The sequence below is a fragment of the Aulonocara stuartgranti genome (assembly GCF_965226115.1).
Source record: "Aulonocara stuartgranti genome assembly, chromosome: 12".
NCBI lineage: Eukaryota > Metazoa > Chordata > Actinopteri > Cichliformes > Cichlidae > Aulonocara > Aulonocara stuartgranti.
This window is the reverse complement of record NC_138948.1, coordinates 23411671-23430364: the sequence shown is the minus strand read 5'-3', so window position 1 is coordinate 23430364 and position 18694 is coordinate 23411671. Positions and strand designations below refer to the sequence as shown.

The 18694-nt window shown below is 40.1% G+C and overlaps 1 protein-coding gene across 5 annotated transcripts in view; it reads left to right on the top strand.

Annotated features, from left to right (window-relative positions):
- LOC309718592 (multiple C2 and transmembrane domain-containing protein 1-like) overlaps window positions 1-18694 on the top strand; it is a 148132-nt gene that overhangs the window by 77872 nt on the left and 51566 nt on the right. For 3 of the 5 annotated variants that reach the window (XM_082554006.1, XM_082554004.1, XM_082554008.1), the window contains exons 3-9: window positions 4579-4721; window positions 5242-5321; window positions 6497-6608; window positions 7933-7971; window positions 12277-12441; window positions 12744-12874; window positions 13619-13805. In XM_082554006.1, coding sequence (XP_082410132.1) covers window positions 4579-4721; window positions 5242-5321; window positions 6497-6608; window positions 7933-7971; window positions 12277-12441; window positions 12744-12874; window positions 13619-13805 — 857 coding nt within the window. The remainder of the gene's footprint in view (window positions 1-4578; window positions 4722-5241; window positions 5322-6496; window positions 6609-7932; window positions 7972-12276; window positions 12442-12743; window positions 12875-13618; window positions 13806-18694) is intronic. The other 2 variants (XM_082554007.1, XM_082554005.1) reach the window with 1 other exon arrangement.

Sequence of the window (18694 nt, the reverse complement as noted above, 5' to 3'; positions counted from 1 at the left end):
AACATATTATAATATAATGTAATATAATATTGGATAATATAGTGTAATATAATAAATCTACCCTACCGCCTACTGGTGTTGGCCAGAGGGGCCGATGGCGCAATATGGCAGCCTGGCTTCTGTCAGTCTGCCCCAGGGCAGCTGTGGCTACAACTGTAGCTGCCTCCACCAGTGTGTGAATGTGAGAGTGACTGAATAGTGGCATTGTAAAGCGCTTTGGGTGCCTTGAAAAGCGCTATATCAATCCACTCCATTATTATTGTTATTATTAAATTACTTGCGAGTTTAATTTGTCAGCAACTTCCTGCCAGCCCTCTCTCCTTGCTTTTGCAGCCTTTGCAGTGTTCCCTTGCGTTCTGATTAAACTCTGAAACTCCTGAAATCCCTCACTCAAGAGTTCTTGCTCTGCTGCCGAAAAATACCGAGCCGAGCGCGCTCCATCGACATTTTCGCCGACCAATCAGAGGGTTGCCGATCAATGTTTCTACTATCGATGCGTAACCCCTTTTACGACACCCAGTGATGTCACATTACTGCGTCCAGCTGTACTAATCGTCAACAGCAGGTGTGTTCGGGGAACCGGATTAGCGCGCTCACGGTTAGCGCGATGGTTTGGTCTTGGATGTTTCATTTGATCTTGGATGTAGTAAGCGACGTACGAAGCACAGGGCCCAGACCTCTTCAAAATTAAACGGGAAATATAACGGGACGCAGACATGACAAGAGCTTGATAACATGGGACACGCATACTTGAAACACGCAGACTCAACATGACAAACCGACAAGCAGACTTAAACACAGGGGGAGATGACACAAATGGATCTAAGAAACACTGAACTAAATGGCAATCAAGGCAAAATAGAATGAAATATAACCTAATAAACTTGAACATAAACCATAAACATCAAAATATATAAAAACTCAAAACGCTGGGTCAGCTGACCCAGGATCGTGACAACCAATCCATGACACCTCTTACAAAAACCTATAGCTTATTGATCTATCTACCCAACAGCCCACATTTGAGACATAAAACTCCTAATTTTTATGGGCTTTTCCCAAGTGTGCAGTCTTTTGAAAAATCAGATATGAATGTCATACATAATAGTCGGTTTCCAAGAAAGCATCTCTCTGCTCGCTCCTCTGTGCTGTACCCACTCTCACTCATATTCGGCCACCCACAGCAAAAGCCTTTTCTATTTCATACTTTTCAGCCTGCATGTGTTTATGGCCTCATAAAGCTGGCACTGTGGGATGCAGAAGGTCTGAATCAATGATGTGTGTCTGAGGAATATTGACCTGCTGGGATATAGAACGAGAGCGAGATAGAGAAAGAAAGTTGGAGCACTTTTAGAAAATAATGCCTTTAGCTGCACACTGTGGTTTGGGACAATTTCAGATAGTTCATAAATTATCAGCTCATATCAGTGATATAAGATGTTGCAGCGTTTTCTAGATTTTTTTCTTTTTGTTTCTCTGACGTGACTTGCTGTATATGGTTACCTCTCTTCTTCTTCTTATCCTGTCATTCGTGTCCTCCTGCCGCAGCTTCCTTGCAGTAACGTGTCAAGAGCAACGGTGTGTAAAAAGCTACATGTGTGTGTCTCTAGTGGCTCTGCAAGTGAGCTTGAGGGTGTGTGAGTCATTTTAAATGTGAAGAAATAGACACCTTTTCCAGTGTCTTTGCAAAGACACTGGCCTGATGAAAGCAAAGCCTCCTAGCACTGAAGTGCCTTATTTTTATTTTCCTGCGTTGCACCCCGGTTGCCTAGGCCGGGGTGTAACACACACCACTTAATATGTTGCATATGTTAAACTATTGAGTATATTATAAAATTATACTGACGATAATCGTCAACATAATTACTCATGCTTCATTTTTATTATAGTGACAAAATAACCCAGTCGACAAGTCATGTCATTACTGTTCTTTACTGCCTCTCATAAGCATCAGCAATGTCGTTATGTAGGAGTCAGATATTCGCTGGTATTGTCATGCTAATGATAGGGAAAGACTCTATCTTGAACTGATGAGACGTGCAAACACTGAGCAGAGAAGCTTTTATCCACTAGTTCCCGTGCTGTCAGTCAGCAGTTCAAGCTCTTTAAGAGAAAACAGAGCAAATTGTTGGATATAAAAGACATGCTCTGTGGCTGCTATTGATCTCTGTTGCTTGTCAATATTTAGCATATGTTAATGTACAACATATAGTCAACATTTTTCCTTTGACTTTGGAAAGTATCGTTAACGTGCAGTGCATCTGCACATCTCTGTTTGTAGATAAATCAGAATTGCTCGATATTACCATTCCCTCCCTTGGTGTTTTGGTCACAGTGGATGATAGCACAACAGTGATTCAAGTCACGTACTGTATAAACAGTCACATCAGGGTACTGTTTCATTGGAAGATATTACACATCATAATTATAGTTACCCAAGTCAAACAGATTTTGTTTAGATATAGTGCAATATCACTAAATTTGCCTCTAGGGTTTTTTCTTTTTAACAATCTGTATAGAGTACATTACCCTTTACTCTCAGAACATCATGTTAGATAAGCACAGACTCCCCAGCAGACTCATTAACAGAGGGGAAATAAGAAAACCTTGGGTAGATATAGAAAATGCTTGAAAACAGATATGCAGTAAATGAAGACAAAAAAAAAATGACGAGGAACTTTTAAATGACAACAGATGATAACTTTGCAACAATAAAATTGTTTTCGTCTTCAAAAACTGCTGGCATTGGGACACATTCAAAATGCACTGTAACTTTGTACATTTGTGGTAAGTTAGGCAGCTGACAAACTAAAGCCACAAGTTAAGAGTCTTGGAGTTATTTTAAACCTTCTTTTTTCAAATCCCACATAATTTAGATTTCATTACCAAGATGTGCTTCTTTTCACTGTCTCCAAAGTGCAATCCTTAATGACTCTCCATGATTCAGAAAAACTTGTTCATACATTTAGTTACAGTAAACCGGATTATTTCTGTTCTCTTGGCTGGATTTTCTAAGAAAAGAAAAACATTAGCAGGCTGTAGCTAATTTAGAGGTTCCAAGGTTCACTAACACAAGTAACCAATAGGAAGTCACTATAGTTTCTGCACTGGCCTCCAGTATTATACAGAATCCACTTTAAAAGGCTCTTGTATATAAAGCCTTACACTGTCTTGGACCATCGAACATTTCTGACAATCTGTCATGTTATGTTCCAGTTCACTCCCTGAGATCCTTCACTGCCAAACTGTTAGGCAGAGAGACAAAATAGTTGAGGATGCAGTTTGGTTTTCATTCCCCAAACTTTGAAACAGCCTCGATTCAGGAAGCACATTTTACCAACAGTTTTAGGAAACTCCTAATGACACACTTCCTTGCTCTTGCATTTAAACTTTGTTTTGACTTAACAGGAATAGAATCAGCATTGGTGCTTTTCATTGTACCACTGTACTACTCACTGTCAGGTACAGCCACATTAAGAGTGGCTTTACAGAGTAGTTTTTCTTCCTTAAATACTTATTTGAACAGGATTGTGTGTGTGGGTGTGTGTGTGTATATATAAATATTTTTTTTAATTTGTTTTTTTTCCCAGTGTTGTTGTGTATGTGAAGCCCTTAAACTATAATTGACTAATTGACTGAAGGGGAAGGGTTTACTGTCCTGAACAATATAGATGCTTGTTGAGGAATCGTAGAATCAGTGCTTAAGTAGCTCACATACATGTGGATACATACGAGAAGTTTAACAGCCAGTCATGTATAAATGTGCACATAACCTCTCAGAGTGCAGCTTGTGTTTTAAGTAATGGGATACAGCTGTAAAATAAAATTTTATTGATTTGATCTAAAATTATTTCTGTATGGGTTAAAATTAGATTTATTTGCTTCCATGTAATATAAGACAACATAAGATAAGATAAGATAAGATAAGATAACCTTTATTCCCACACGTGGGAAATTTGTTAGGTTGGTTCGTTGATCCCATTAAAGTTAATTGTTTTTGCATTCATTGTAAGCATCGGTGCCTGTTTGCAGTTTGTGCTCCACAGAATAACACCAATACGAACCAATGCCGTCACCTAGTGGTCATATAAAGCCAGCGTTCATATTTGTATCACATGACCGTAACTTTGAGTCACGTGGCCGATTCTCTCCGAGCCTGCTTCACAGTAGCATATCAAGCTTTTCATATGTTTGTATTTAAAATTGATCTGAGGGGGTTTGGCATAAATAATACAAAATAAAAATAGTCTAAAATAATAAATAAAATTAAAAAATACAGTTTTCATGTTAAGAAATTGTGCAGAGGCAGTATTTATTTATTTTTATTTTGACAAAATCCTGTAAGTCCTGATTACTCTATTATCAGTGGGCAGAAGCAAATATTTTTTCACAAAAGAGTTGCTGCTCTTCAGTAAATTCCACAAAGTGAAGAAGGTAATGCCAGTTTGACCATTAAAATAATGGGAAAATGAAAAATGCCTTTGTCCAATCAATATTTAAATCGACAGCCTATGTCAGAATTGTATTTTAATCACATATGACTGTGTGTTTTTATGTGTTTGCTTTTCTTCTTCTTAGGGACCAGTGATCCATACGTGAAGTTTAAGATTGCAGGGAAGGAAGTGTTTAGAAGCAAGACCATCCATAAGAACCTCAACCCAGTGTGGGATGAGAGAGTTAGCCTTCTGGTGGAAACCCTGAGGGACCCACTGTATGTAAAGGTACAGAAGATAAGTCCATCCATCCATTCGCTTCCGCTTATCCTTTTCAGGGTCGCTGGAGCCTATCCCAGCTGTCATAGGGCGAAAGGCAGGGTACACCCTGGACAGGTCGCCAGTCTGTCGCAGGGCCAACACACAGGGACAGACAACCATTCACACTCACATTCACACCTAGTGGCAATTTGGATTTTCCAATTAACCTATCCCCACAAACTGCATGTCTTTGGACGGTGGGAGGAAGCCGGAGTACCCGGAGAGAACCCACGCAAACACGGGGAGAACATGCAAACTCCACACAGAAAGACCCCGGCCTGATGGTGGAATTGAACTCAGGACCTTCTTGCTGTGCGGCAACAGTGCTAACCACCGTGCCACCGTGCTGCCTATATGTCACCTAGCTCTAAAATGTCTTTCTTTAAGTTAATGTTAAATATTTCTGTAGAAGTTATAAAGGGTAAAAGGTCTTCATTTGTACCATTGCTGTACTTAAAGTAGCTGCTTTATATTTGTCCCTTTGTAGGTCTTTGACTATGACTTTGGACTTCAGGATGATTTCATGGGCTCAGCATACCTCTATCTGGAGTCACTGGAACATCAGAGGTCTCTTTCTCTTATTTGACTTATAATATTTTATTACCTGCCTTTTTTTTAATGCACTTTTACACCCTTAGTCTTTTTGATTCCCTATTAAGTAAGCAGTCTGATTGACTCTGTATCTATGGATTGCCTTCAAAGCCTGTACTAGCAAGTAGATATAGTCTTTGACTTCCCTCTAGTGGCAATCTTTGGTACTTCAGCTCATATTTTCATGAAGCTAAACGTTTGCCTGTGAAACCATAGACAGACATACACTGCAACAAATATCCCTGTTATTTAAAGTAATGTACAGACATATTTATTTTTACAGTTTGTTACTGTAAAATTAAATATAATATAGAACATAGAATATAGAACATGACCTTTATAATACAATGAGCTGATAGACTGGTATCATATGGTCATTTTCGTGTTTCCATTATAATCTATATTAAGAGTTTAATACAGTAAAATTTATCGAGTAACTGGCTTTATAAGTACTGTACATCTAAATCTAAGCTTACAAAAACAAAAGGAATAATGTAAGTTTGTAAAGTAGCTCAGATCCATCAATATTTTTGATAATCTAAGTGTACTGTGTTTTTACAGCCGTTTGTTACAGTATAAAGTATAGTATCTCAAGTGGAATTGATTATTTTGCATTATATAGTGTGAACATCTCAGGGAAAAGGCACATGAATATGACTTTGGTTACCTTGGCTTGTTTTATTTCTAGTCACATAGGGGCTGGGTGAATCTAAACTGGCAACAGCACACATTTACTCTTGCTATATGCAGGTGTTATTTCTGATAATAATGATGAGTCCAGTCTAATCGGTTGCCCTAGTAGGCAATCAGTATGATGGGAAGTCAGCTTACACAATATACTGTTTTTACAGAGGAGAATATGACCTCATGTAAGAGGTCATAGAGCAAGTATAACTCAGCGCTTTTACACCTATGACAAGTTAAGACACCTGCCGTAAAAACTGTATAAAGACCTTGAAAGCGAATTAGTAAAAGGTTAAATTAGCTCGATAACTTGTTTATGTTGGCTGTGTTGATGTTAACATAAAATTCACTAATAACGTCACAGAGTGAATTTTTTTAATCAGATTTCCACAATGCATTTTACTGCTTGTACACTATATATGTACAGGAAACAACATGTGAATATGGCTTATTGTTTATCTCCAAAGGGCACTGGACGTGACACTGGACCTGAAGGACCCACAGTACCCTGAACATAACCTGGGCAGCCTGGAACTATCCGTTACTCTGACACCAAAGGAGGGAGACGTGAGGGATGCTGTAAGAAATCTGGAAATCTATAATAACTCTGATTTTTCATTCATCTCTGTCTTTTCATGCATACACCACAAATCCTCCTTTTTCGGGGGAATCACTCTTTTATTTTAAAATAAAGAGTATCGCATCCCTACAGTAGATTAACATGGATGAATCATATTCCTAATCCTTCACTTTAGCATCACTTTTCTGAAAGACACTAGAAAGGTCAATAGTTTTAGGACATAAATGAAGTTCAAGTTGTGCTAAAGAACAATGTGCTGGTTTCGTTCAGCCTCACTTAGTAGAAACTCAACTCAGCAAATACATATGCATAAACTAAAGTGTAATGAATATGTTGTGTGGAAAAGTTGCATGTTCAAAGAGCACTGGATCTTCTTTCCTAATTATGTTAGCTCGTGCCTCTGCGGACGTGCAATGGATTTCGGAGTTGCATTTATTTATGTTCAATTATTTGTTTGGTTAATTGGACCCCTGCATGCTCGATTCAGACCAAGGCAGAGTCATGGGGGAAATATTTTATTCCTTTTGATCTGATGTCTTAATTCTGCAGCTTATTTGCTACTGTAGTTCAGAGAGTCCACAATTGACAGAACAAATAAACTCTATTTAGGTTAAGCACCAGTTTGGATTTCTCCCACTGTGAAAAATTGAGTACAAGGTTATAGTAATAAATTCTCTCTGTTGCCATCTACTGGTACGAACCTGTAAGATGGAATATATAATTTTAATTCGCTTTTTGAGATCCCCGAGCAACCGATGACAACTCAGCATCAACAATGGGACTTTACTCAGTTATATTAAAGTTGATGAGCGTTTGTTTAACACGATGGGATTTATTTCTTCATTTTTTTCTCAAAAACAGAGAGGGCCAAAATCTGTGACATAGTGCGAGGCAGTGAAGAAGACTCGATGCATTTTAAGGAGATTTTTATATCTTGCCACCACAAAATCTATTTGTGTGTCCAGCAAAGTGAAATACTTAATTAGAATAATTCAAATATGTAAGCAGGTAAGAGCTTTAGGTGCTGCCTTTGCTTGGGTCTACGATGGAAAAGGGCAGGAAGAACAAGTGTATAGAAAATAATTATTAAAATGTGTGAAATTTATCAACAGGCACCAGTGTATATTATACAAATAAATAATTTCTGACTCCATAGAGTGCTTATACTGTACACTCACTTAACTTGCATGATTGTGGCTGCCCTACTCTCCCTGTCCCCCTCACACCCCTATCACTGACCTCCATGCCCTTTAACCTCTGGCCGTTCAGCCTTTAAAGGGAGATACTGGGGGGTTTTCTGTAACCGCTTTGTCTCATTTACAGACCATGCTTTTGAGAAGGAACTGGAAACGATCTAGTAAGGTAAACTAAAACAGCATGTAACTCATGAAACCTCTAACTGTACTGTAACCCCACTACCGACCGCACTGCACCTCACCTGTCCTTCTTCACTGGTGTTCTGGTACATGGATGGAGTCACCGTGGCCCTTCCCCCCTCCCTTCCTCCGTTTCCTCCTTCCACAAATGTGGTATTGGCAGTTTTTTTTTTCTTTAATATTTCTCCAGTTCTCATTGTCACCAGCTTATTTTCCACAAGCTGCAATATACTTTGCATCTGCTGAGGTTATGTCAGCTCATTTTTGGAATGCAAGTGAGCTTAAAGGTGAACTATTCTTCGCACATGTGAAGGCAAGTCATACAGTCAGGTCCGTAAATATTTGGACAGAGACGACTTTATTCTGACTGTGATTGTGTACATTACCACAATGAATTTTGAACGAAACAACTCAGATGCAGTTGAAGTGCAGACTTTTAGCTTTAATTCAGCGTGTTGAACAAAAACATTGAATAAAAATGTGAGCAACGAAATCGTTTTAACACAATTCCATCAGTTCAAGGCCTCAAAAGTAATTGGACAAATTTAATAACTGAAAATAAAATGTTCATTTCTAATACTTTGCTGACAATGACAGCCTGAATGCTTGAACTCGTGGACATTACCAGATGCTGGGTTTCCTCCTTTTTAATGCTCTGCCAGTCCTTTGCTGCAGCAGCTTTCAGTTGCTGTTGTTTGTGGGCCTTTCTGTCCAAAGTTTAGTCTTTAACAAGTGAAATGCTCAACTGGGATAAGATCAGATGACAGACTTGGCCTGTAATAAACTTCTGGGTTGCTATGGTTGTGTGTTTCAGTATTATGAAATGCCGCTCAATCAATTTGACTGCATTTAGCTGGTTTTGAGCAGACAGTACGTATATGAACACCTCAGAATTCATTTGGCTGCTTCTGTCCTGTGACACATCATCAATAAACACTAGTGTCCCAGTGCCACTGGCAGCCAAGCACGCCCAAGCCACCACACTATCTCCGCCATGTTTTACAGATCATGTGGTATATTTTGGATCATGAGCTGTTCCACACCTTCTTCATACTTTTTTCTTGCAATCATTCTGGTAGAGGTTGATCTTGGTTTAATCTGTCCAGACAATGTTTTTCCAGAACTGTTATATATATTCTTTTTTAGATGGTTTTTTTGGGGGGTTTTTTTTTGGTTTTTTTGCAAGCCACTCATAAGCCACAGTCTTATGAGTGGTTTGCAAATTGCAGTGAACCCTCTGTACTTACTTTCATGGAGTCTTCTCTTCATGGTAGACTTGGATATCGATACGCCTTCCTCCTGGAGAGTATTGTTCACTTGGTAGGCTTTTGTGAAGGGGCTTCTCTTCTCCATGAAAATAACTCTGCGATCATCCACCACAGTTGTCTTCCATAGATGTCCAGGTCTTTTTGCGTTCCTGAGTTGACCAGTGCTTTCTTTTTTTTCTCAGGATGTGCCAAACTGTAGATTTTGCTACTCCTAATATTGTAGCAGTTTATCAGATGTTTTTTCTTTTTTTTTCTGTTTTCTCAGCTTAAGGGTGGCTTGTTTCAACTACATGGAGAGCTCCTTTGACCTCATGCTGTCTGTTCACAGCAAAATCTTCCAAATGCAAGCTGCACACCTCAAATCAACTCTAGGGCTTTTATCTGCTTGAATGATAATTACATAATAAAGAATTATCCACCATCTGCCCATGAAATAGCCTTTGAGTCACTTTAAAAAGAGGTTGGCAGGAGGAGCTGAAACTCCTAAACCCTTCATCCGATCTGACTGTGGACACCCTCAGATTAAAGCTTAGAGTCTGCACATTATGTCCATGTCCATTATAGAACTATAATTGAAATATGTTTCTGTGAACAGCTCTCCAACTATGTATGGACCTAACTATATGTGATATAAATATTAAGGGTGGAGGAAATACCTTACAGTCAGTAGCATTTTTTTTCAAGAGCACTTGCTGTACTAGTTGTAAAGATCAGCAATAATTGTTAGAACTTTTATTAAAAACTTGCTAACTTTGGTGCCATTTTTGTGAAATCAGTCAGTAATAATGCAGCTTCAGAATTTTCTTTTTTGTGATTCCACTGATTTTTACACTTTGAAGCAGTTCGAATCATTCATCAGTGAGATCTCTGTGCTTCTTCCACCCTTGATTTGCAGTGCATTGCAGCTATTATGTGGGAAAATAAGGCAGATTTCTATTCTGGGGTTTTTAAGAAGTCCTCTACAGCAAATACGCTGTGAGATATGAAGTATTGTTGACTTTTGACTTTTTTACTGACTACAGGACACTCCTAGACCCCTTTTCCATCCAGTGAAAAAACATTTTGACGTCATTATGAGTTCCCATCTTGCCGCACATAAGGGGCTGTTAACTTTTGATTTCATTTTTTGTGATTCTTGTTGGCTGTGAGGTTGAACAGAAAGCATGCTGTTTGATGTTCCGCTTCTTCTTACTGGCTCGTGCATGATGCACATACCTTGTCTGTTCTTTCAATTCAGCAATTTTAGTGACAGGAACAATTTTGAGCTCAAAATTGAGTTTATTCACACTTTTATTTTGTTTGTTTGTTTTTTTTACTCACATTTCACTTTTAGTGTTATTGAGATAGAAACTTTATGATATCCACCAAGAGACATTTGAAGTATGTTTGGTTGGAGATGGGCAGGCGTCCTGCTGTATCGTGCCTCCCCAAACCAAGCCTTTGAAGCCTTCAAACTGTGCCACCCTGCCTGTGACTCGGGAATTCACTGAAACACTAACTATTTGCTTTTGCTACCCCACCAAAAAAGCACTGCTTGCCTCTGTGTTGCATACAGTACATAGTTATTTTTACACCACCGCTTCTTCCTTAAAGAAGCATATATGACTATTGAACCCACTGTAGAAGATGCAAACTTTAAAATAATAATTAGGAGGCAGAGGCATGTTAATACAGGTCTCTCTAACTTTACCACAGGGCAAAATGCTGATTTTGGGAATATTTTTTATATGTTTTCTGCTTCGAGAGGGCTGGCAAAAGTTTAACCCTGTGCAACACAGTATTAGTTCTTAAACTGTATTAAAAGACTTTCAGCCTGTGAACATCTTTGTGTATGCGCTCCATCCTGCTGTGTTCTGGCAGTGAGATATGGATTCCTAATCCAAATAGCCCATGGTTTTCTATAACAACAAATATGTGGGAACAAAAAAGAAGGATGCAAGGGAAAAGGGATTGTGCTCTAATACAGTAGGACATAACAGCGACCTCTCATCATTAGCATATAGCGTGTTGGTAGCAGTGAACGGGAGCCATGGAGGATGTGGGAGTTGCTGTATGGGAGGTTGGATTTAATGCAGGGAGCTATTCCCAATGTTTAATGTCTGGAGAATGGAAATTAAGAAGCTCCATCTCTAGATCAAAGGCCTGCGCTTGCGAGGCAGGGTTTGTTCAGAGTTTAATGAAATTCACCCTCAAAACAAAAGCTATGCTAATATGTTCTTCCTAACAAGGAAGGAGGCGAGAGCAAGGCAGAGGGAGAAAGTGGAAGTGTATTTGTTTGACAAATAAATAACCCTGCTCTTTGTTTTAGTGAAGGATACTGACACGATTCAAAGAGAGGTTAAATAGGCCTGTAAGTGCTAAGAAAAGTGTTGAGGGTAAAAAAAGACTTAAAATATGGAGAATAATCAATCTGAATTACAGTAGTTTACAGTAGCCAGATGGAATAATAATGTACTGTACAGAGGAAAACTATAAGTAACTGCGAGGTTCCCCAAGTTTTGGAGTAAAAACTGACAAGTCTGTTCCCTTTTATTCCTTTTTCTAACATAATGTTTAGAATATGTACAATAAAAATGAATATTCACGCTGCTGTACCCTGTTTAAGAATAAAAGGAGGTTATGATACATATTGTGCATTTTTGCACAAATATGGATGAAATGTTGATACTCACAGTAATAACGCTTTTTAGCATTGCCAAGAAATTGTTCACAGTAAGTGGATAATGCAGTGCTGTAATTTATAGTGAGGCCCTGGCATGTCAGGTGAACTCATACATAGCAAATTACCTTGAATTACCACATTTTATGTTCAAGTATTATCTTGTTTCTTGTGCCTGCTCTTTATGTGTCGCCTCAATGCATTTGATATCGGTTATTTTCCAGTGAATGAAGTGCAAAGTGTATGCAAGCCTTGATAAATTGATGAATGCTGCAATTTCTTCTATTTTGTGGGTTTGTTTCTATGTGCATGCAAATGTATAAATGTGTACGTGTGTGTTTGTGTGTGTGTGTGATTGCTGCAGTATCAGAGTATGCGTCTGTCGGATGTACACCGAAAAGCCCAGTTATGGCGAGGTATAGTCAGCATCAGTCTCATAGAGGGCCATGGCCTGCAGCCAATGGATGCCAATGGTCTCAGTGACCCTTACGTCAAATTCAGGATGGGTCACCAAAAGTACAAGAGTAAGGTAAGCCACACGAATGAGATGATGTTAAGATTATAGAATTTTGATAAAACTTTATAATTTTCGAGTCACCAAATATCAGTATCAGTCTTTAAAATCAGCTCTAGTTGTGTGTTATCTTTCTGCAGGCATATTTACATTTTTTATGCTCTTTATTTTACTTGTTATTTCTTTATACTATTTATTTGACTCTCTTTATTTTGATAGCGGTTCCAGCTCATATATTATCTAACAAATTATAGCTCACATTAACAAATGGACACATGGGCAGAGTGAATGTCCTTGTTTGATTTTTTTTTTTTCAGACAATTTCAAAAACGCTGAACCCTCAGTGGAGAGAACAGTTTGATTTCCACTTGTACGATGAGCAGGGAGGCTTTGTGGACATTACAGTCTGGGACAAAGATGCTGGCAAGAAGGACGACTTCATGGGACGGTACGATGGTCTTTACCGGAGCGTCTGGATATTTTGTTTTGTTTGCTTTTTGTTTTTTTGTTTTTTTTAATTGTATGGTTGATTAAGGCTTACTGCTTATTCAGGCTGATAAAAGGTGCATTTTAGTAAGGGTTAGTTTTAGTACAAAGTTGTCTTATTTGCCTAATTCTCAGCATTGATTATTGCAGAGCATCTCAATCCTGTGCATATTGAAACACTGCCCTACAGTCTTTCATAGTGAGAATGATTTCTTTCATTTGTCTTTCATCAGAGTGGATGTACTTGAGCAAACCTTTGCTTTGAACTGTTTGGCCCAAGTAAAGCAATTACTGTTGGCCTGCCTCTGTTTTAGCTGTAGATATATTAAAGGCATGCTAAGAAATCAATTCAATCAAGAGAAGATGCTTTCAAGTGTCTTCTAAAAGGTATTAATGGTGTCAGCTTTGGCTGAATTTCCATCTGTTGCTTTTATCTTACACAAGATGTTTGCTTATTAAGTGATGCTTAACTTCAGTTAGTGAGGTGATAAAAAATGAACAAAAGAAACCTGAGATTCTCTATATTCTTCTTTTATTTCACGGGCGCTCTGCAGTAATTTAGACACATTTCTTTCTGTAAACACAAACCCCTACCATGACTTTGTTTGTCTCTTTTAGTATATAAGGCCTGCAGTATGTTTCATTGTCAGTTTCATCACAAAGTCTACAACTTTCTCATTTTGTGTCTGTTTATTCTTTTCTCTAGGTGTACCATTGACCTGTCGCTTCTTAGTAAAGAGCACACACACAAATTGGACCTGCCACTGGAAGAAGGTGAAGGTGTTCTGGTGCTGCTGGTTACACTCACTGCTTCTGCTGCTGTTTCCATCTCAGACCTGTCAGTCAACATGTTGGATGACCCGCACGAGCGGCACCAGATCAAGCAGAGATATGTGAGTTAGCATTTGAGCTTACGTTAAGCTGTGATTGCGTTAATAATTTTGTGAGGAAAGTACACAATATGTTAGCGCTTAGGAAAAGAAATTACATCAGAGCTACTCTATATCCATATACTTATAGGTATTTGTATATAGACATATACCTGACAGTGTGGCAAAATGGCCAATCACATTTTGTGAAGAGTAATTTCTCTCATCAAGATGTCTTTTTTCACAAGCCAGTGTGCTTAGATTTGATTTATAATTAGATGATGTGAAAGGCAACAGAGTAGGAGATACAGAAACGGATACGGGGGTTGAGAGGTCAAGAAAGCAGTGCAAGCGGGTTCAGTCGTTTGACTGAAAATGTCCGAGCTCATAAGCCAGTTATCGTTAAGCTAGAGGGAGACAGACAGTGAGGGAGAAAGTGAAGGGCAACGAGCAAGCGGGAGAGAGCCCTAAGGCCCCATCTGCTTCAGAGGCCCTCCACTCAACACAATGGTTTTGTGTCTTTGTCTTAGTCTAGTTAACCCTTCACACCCTGTCATCTTTACATCTTGATGCAAAAAATACACACACACACACACACACACACACACACACACACACACACACACACATGCACACACTTAAATGGATTTGATTCAGTGACAGCTTCCACACAGGGGACATTTCTCTGTCCATCAACAGAATTATGTGTCATGCTATCTCTCAGTGCTGCAGCCAAATTTGTTTCACTGTAAAATTTCATTTTACCATATGTAGGATATTTGTTTGCCTAATTGGTTAATTTGAGTTTCACCCTGATTTATTTATTTATTTTTATGACCTATTGGATTTAATTGTCTGGGCGAGTTGTTGGAACGTATGTTGACTTAAACAGATCTGCTTGTGTACATGTGGGTGTATCATACGTGTCTGTGTGTTTTCACCCGGGCTGTCGGTACTTGTGAGATTAGACAATTTGTTTGGATTTCTACATCTGAACTGGTACCCAGTAGCACATCCTAGCTGGTGTGTGTATGCCTCTTTCAATGTGTGCCTAAGCTGCAGTTGCCGAACATCGGTGCCACGACCTACATAACCGTGGCGGTGCCTTATTGGCTAGCCACGGGAGGTCGACCGCTCTGCTACGCGTTGCAGAAACCACACAACATCAGAGGGGGGAGCTCGAGGACTGAGACACAAACACGCTGTGCCTCTCCTGACAGTCACAAAATGAGGGCTAGGAGAATGGGTGCGTGTATGTGTGTTTGCCTGAATGTGTGTAATAGGGGGCGAGGGGTAAAGGGTGAGGGTTGCGCCGAAAAGGGAAGGCGTGTAAAATGAAAAGAAAAAGCTATTTCACCTCTCTCACAACTCATGCAGACCCCGTTTTTCTGCTCGGTTGAAGGCGACACATTTTACTTTCCTCACCTACCTCTTTTCCTGCTTCCTTCTCTCTCCTACTCCTCTCTCTCTCCATTTCTCTCCTGCTCTCCCAGCAACCTCAGTTCTTTGTCTGTTGCCGCTATGGCTCCTGTTAGATGAAGGGATGGCGAGATAGAGGGTGAAGGAAGGTGGTGGGGGGTTGCAGATGGAGGGGCATGGTGAGGTCGGTTTGGAGACTTGAATGGTCTTTACCTATTAACATATTCCTTTTCCTCAGACTGGCAGTCTTTCAGTTGGAGAATTTAATAAAGATGTACCTTATCAAAGAGCACTGCTAAGACCAAGTACCACCAGTAATACATAACAGTGCTGCTCAAAGCCTACTAATCTGCCCAGTGTGTGCATGTGTGGATGTGTGCAGGCGTAGGTGTATGTGTAGGCACATTTTTACCGACTGGTATTATCTGCTTGAAAAATCAGCTGTCCAGCACAAGCCTGCACAAAGCATGCACTACTGCTAGCCATAAACAAGCTCACATGTATGGACATGTGCAAAAAAAAAAGCGTCTACCTGTGTGTAACTAATAAAATGGCAGGGAATCGCAGCTTTGAAAAGCAGATACCTTCATGAGAAAACTCAAAATCGTCCGCTTGTCGCACCCTTCGGCAGCGTGGACACTCTGCTCGTGATGAAAAGGCGCACAAAAGATAACTTTAAGGTTAGGTGTAGCAGTGGATTGCAAACACACCTACATGTAAATCTAGAGTTTTTAAGAAGATATTACTGTCTTCGTTTTAGAGAATCATTGTGTTCCAAACTGGAAATGTCCTTGTCACTTTGTTCCACACAAACGCTACGAGCGCACCTCAAATGGCTGCAATTTGTTTGGTTTTTTCCCCAATTCAATCTGTGGCCATTGATGAAATACGATAACAGACATCTGAGTGCGGGGACATTTTGATAGCACTGAGCTCATTAATATCTTCTGAATTGTAATAGATTTTTGTGTCTGTGTTTTTGCCAGGTCACTGTGTGCCTGCGTGCGCTTGCTTCTGCATGTGTGCGAGTAAATGAATACACAAGATTTTCTGTGCCAACTAATTTGAATGCATCTGACAATGGAGATATGCAACATGGTGCAATGCACTCACTCATAGGCAACTACCTTAGACGTTCTATTGCTCACTGTAACCTTTCCTTCATCCCTAATTACTGTTTCCCAGAAGTAGAAAGGGATGAAGGCAGAGAGGGAAAATGAGAGAAAGAGATTTATGCATTATGATGGCAAAGTAGCACACACACTAATGGCTCTTAATGGGCTTGAGTTGGCCACAAGATGGGTGGATGAGAGGAGGAGGACATGGTGACCTCCACTAAAGTGGTGGTACTTCACCATACACCCCCATGTGCTGTGTTGCACGCATGCATACACACGCACACGCATACACGCACACCCCTCGACCCACTTTGGAGCACTGCTCTAAGGTGAAGCAAAAGGACACAACCTGGACAGGAAGTGAAATAAGGGGCTGCGCTAAGTTGTGAGATGAGCAAAGAGCAACTTTGGCAGAGACTCTTAAAATAAAGGAGGTTTTGGGGATGCAGACAGTTTACAGCAGCCTTCAGTTTGTGCAGGTTGTCACAGAAGCACACTTAGAGCTGCTAGAGGTGATGCCAGTTTGAAAAACTCTTGCTATAACCACGCCTCAGGTTGCGTGCAGGCTCGATTTGTTTTAAATAAGAGATGGCAGCCGATTAAAATCCTATGCAGGGAATCTTTGATTGTTCCATATCAATGAACATCACATAATTTTTACTGTGTCTGTTAACCAACTGACCTATAACTCTATAAATGCTTTAGTATAGTCAGGCAATAGCCTTCCCCTTTTTCAGATGCTTATCATCATCAGCCACACAAAATTCAGACAAATAAAGTGCATAATATGTCATTCAGTTAGGCTCACATCTAAACCCGTTAGTGTTTAGATTATGTGAGAGCCAAATGTTTACCATTAAGCCCTGAGGATGTGAAGTTAGTGGACAGCTACTGGGGTGCTTGACTCCAAAACCTACAGCTGCCTTGCATGAAATCAGAGCGAATCAGAACCATGTATATATGTTTGCGTGTGAGTGTGAAATGTTATGCGGTGGTGATGAAAGGTGACATGCTGAAAAGATGACAGTGAGTCATAAGTCTATGCCGGCGCTGATTCACTTTGTGTGTTTATGTGTCTGCGGAGTGCGACAGAGACGGGAAGAAGACATCATAGTGACAGGATGTCAGTCAAAGACAGGGCGGGGGTTTGTCTTATGAAAGCCAACTCTGTGTCCTTTAATTTTCTTCTCCACCCTCCTTTTTCATTTCCTCCTTATCCCCATAATTCCACCTGCGAGCTGATGAGGGTGTGGATGGAGCCATAAGTGGGGCGCTAGGGGTAGGGGGGGGGGTCGGTCTTGGCCTCTTTTCTGTCTTTCCTTCTACCTGTCTATCCAAGCCATCTATTCCTGTCTGTCTTTCTGATGAGGATTTGAATCCTTGTGGAGGTCGGGTGTGTTCTTTCTACCAATCATGGATTGAGGCTGAACTCTAAAGGTCCCCTCAGGGAGTCCGTATGGTGGGAGGAGGGGCTGAATTACATAGGAACGTTTCGGGGGGGTCTCAGCATCAATACATTAAAGAAGTCATTTAGTCTTGTACCATTTTTGCATATCTGTGTATTGAGAGGAAAGCACACACGTATTTACAACATTTGCTTTTGATTGAAATCTGACTTTAACACAATTTTTAATCTGACCAATAACAAAGTCAAAACTGGATACATTACAGAGATTAATGTCCAGACCCCCGTGCCATTTCTTAATACTCCTCGCTATAGGCACACTTTGATCATTGCCAAAAAAGTATTGATCTTCGATCCCCAGCCCAACAGCTGGATCATTCCGATCGCGGCGTGTTTACTGTTTGAACTTTAGCACACAAACTGTTCAGCTATTAGTTTGCCCTTGCCTCTTCCTCTGCCGCCCCCCACATGCCCTCTTGCCGACTCTTTTCTCCCCTCTTTCTCCCCCGCCTTCTTTGCTGCTCACCAATAATCACAACAAGCAGCTGTATCTTCAGAGAAATCGTGCCTTAAAAATCGAGAGTTGTCCCCTCTCTCGCGCTCTCTTTCTGTATGTCTCTCTTTTGCGCACTCTGTTTCTCCCCCCTCTCTTTCTTTCGCACACTCTCCCCTCTCATCTCCTTTAGAGAGCGTTTGGACAATGATATCGCTGGAAACAGGCAGAGTCTGACAGAGTTGGTAATAATGAATTAAGTCTGTAGCCTGGCCCTGACTCTGAAATTTAAATTATAATTACTCCTTTGGGGATGGAAGGGGTTATTGCCAGAGAGAGAGAAATAAATTGAAGTGAAGTGCATTTCCACTCTGCTTTTAAGACACGCCGACATGCTACTCAATTTGGCCCGAGTGTAGGTTTTCTATGCATGTGTTTATACCTGAGAATCTGGGTGTGAACAAAAGCACAACTTTGC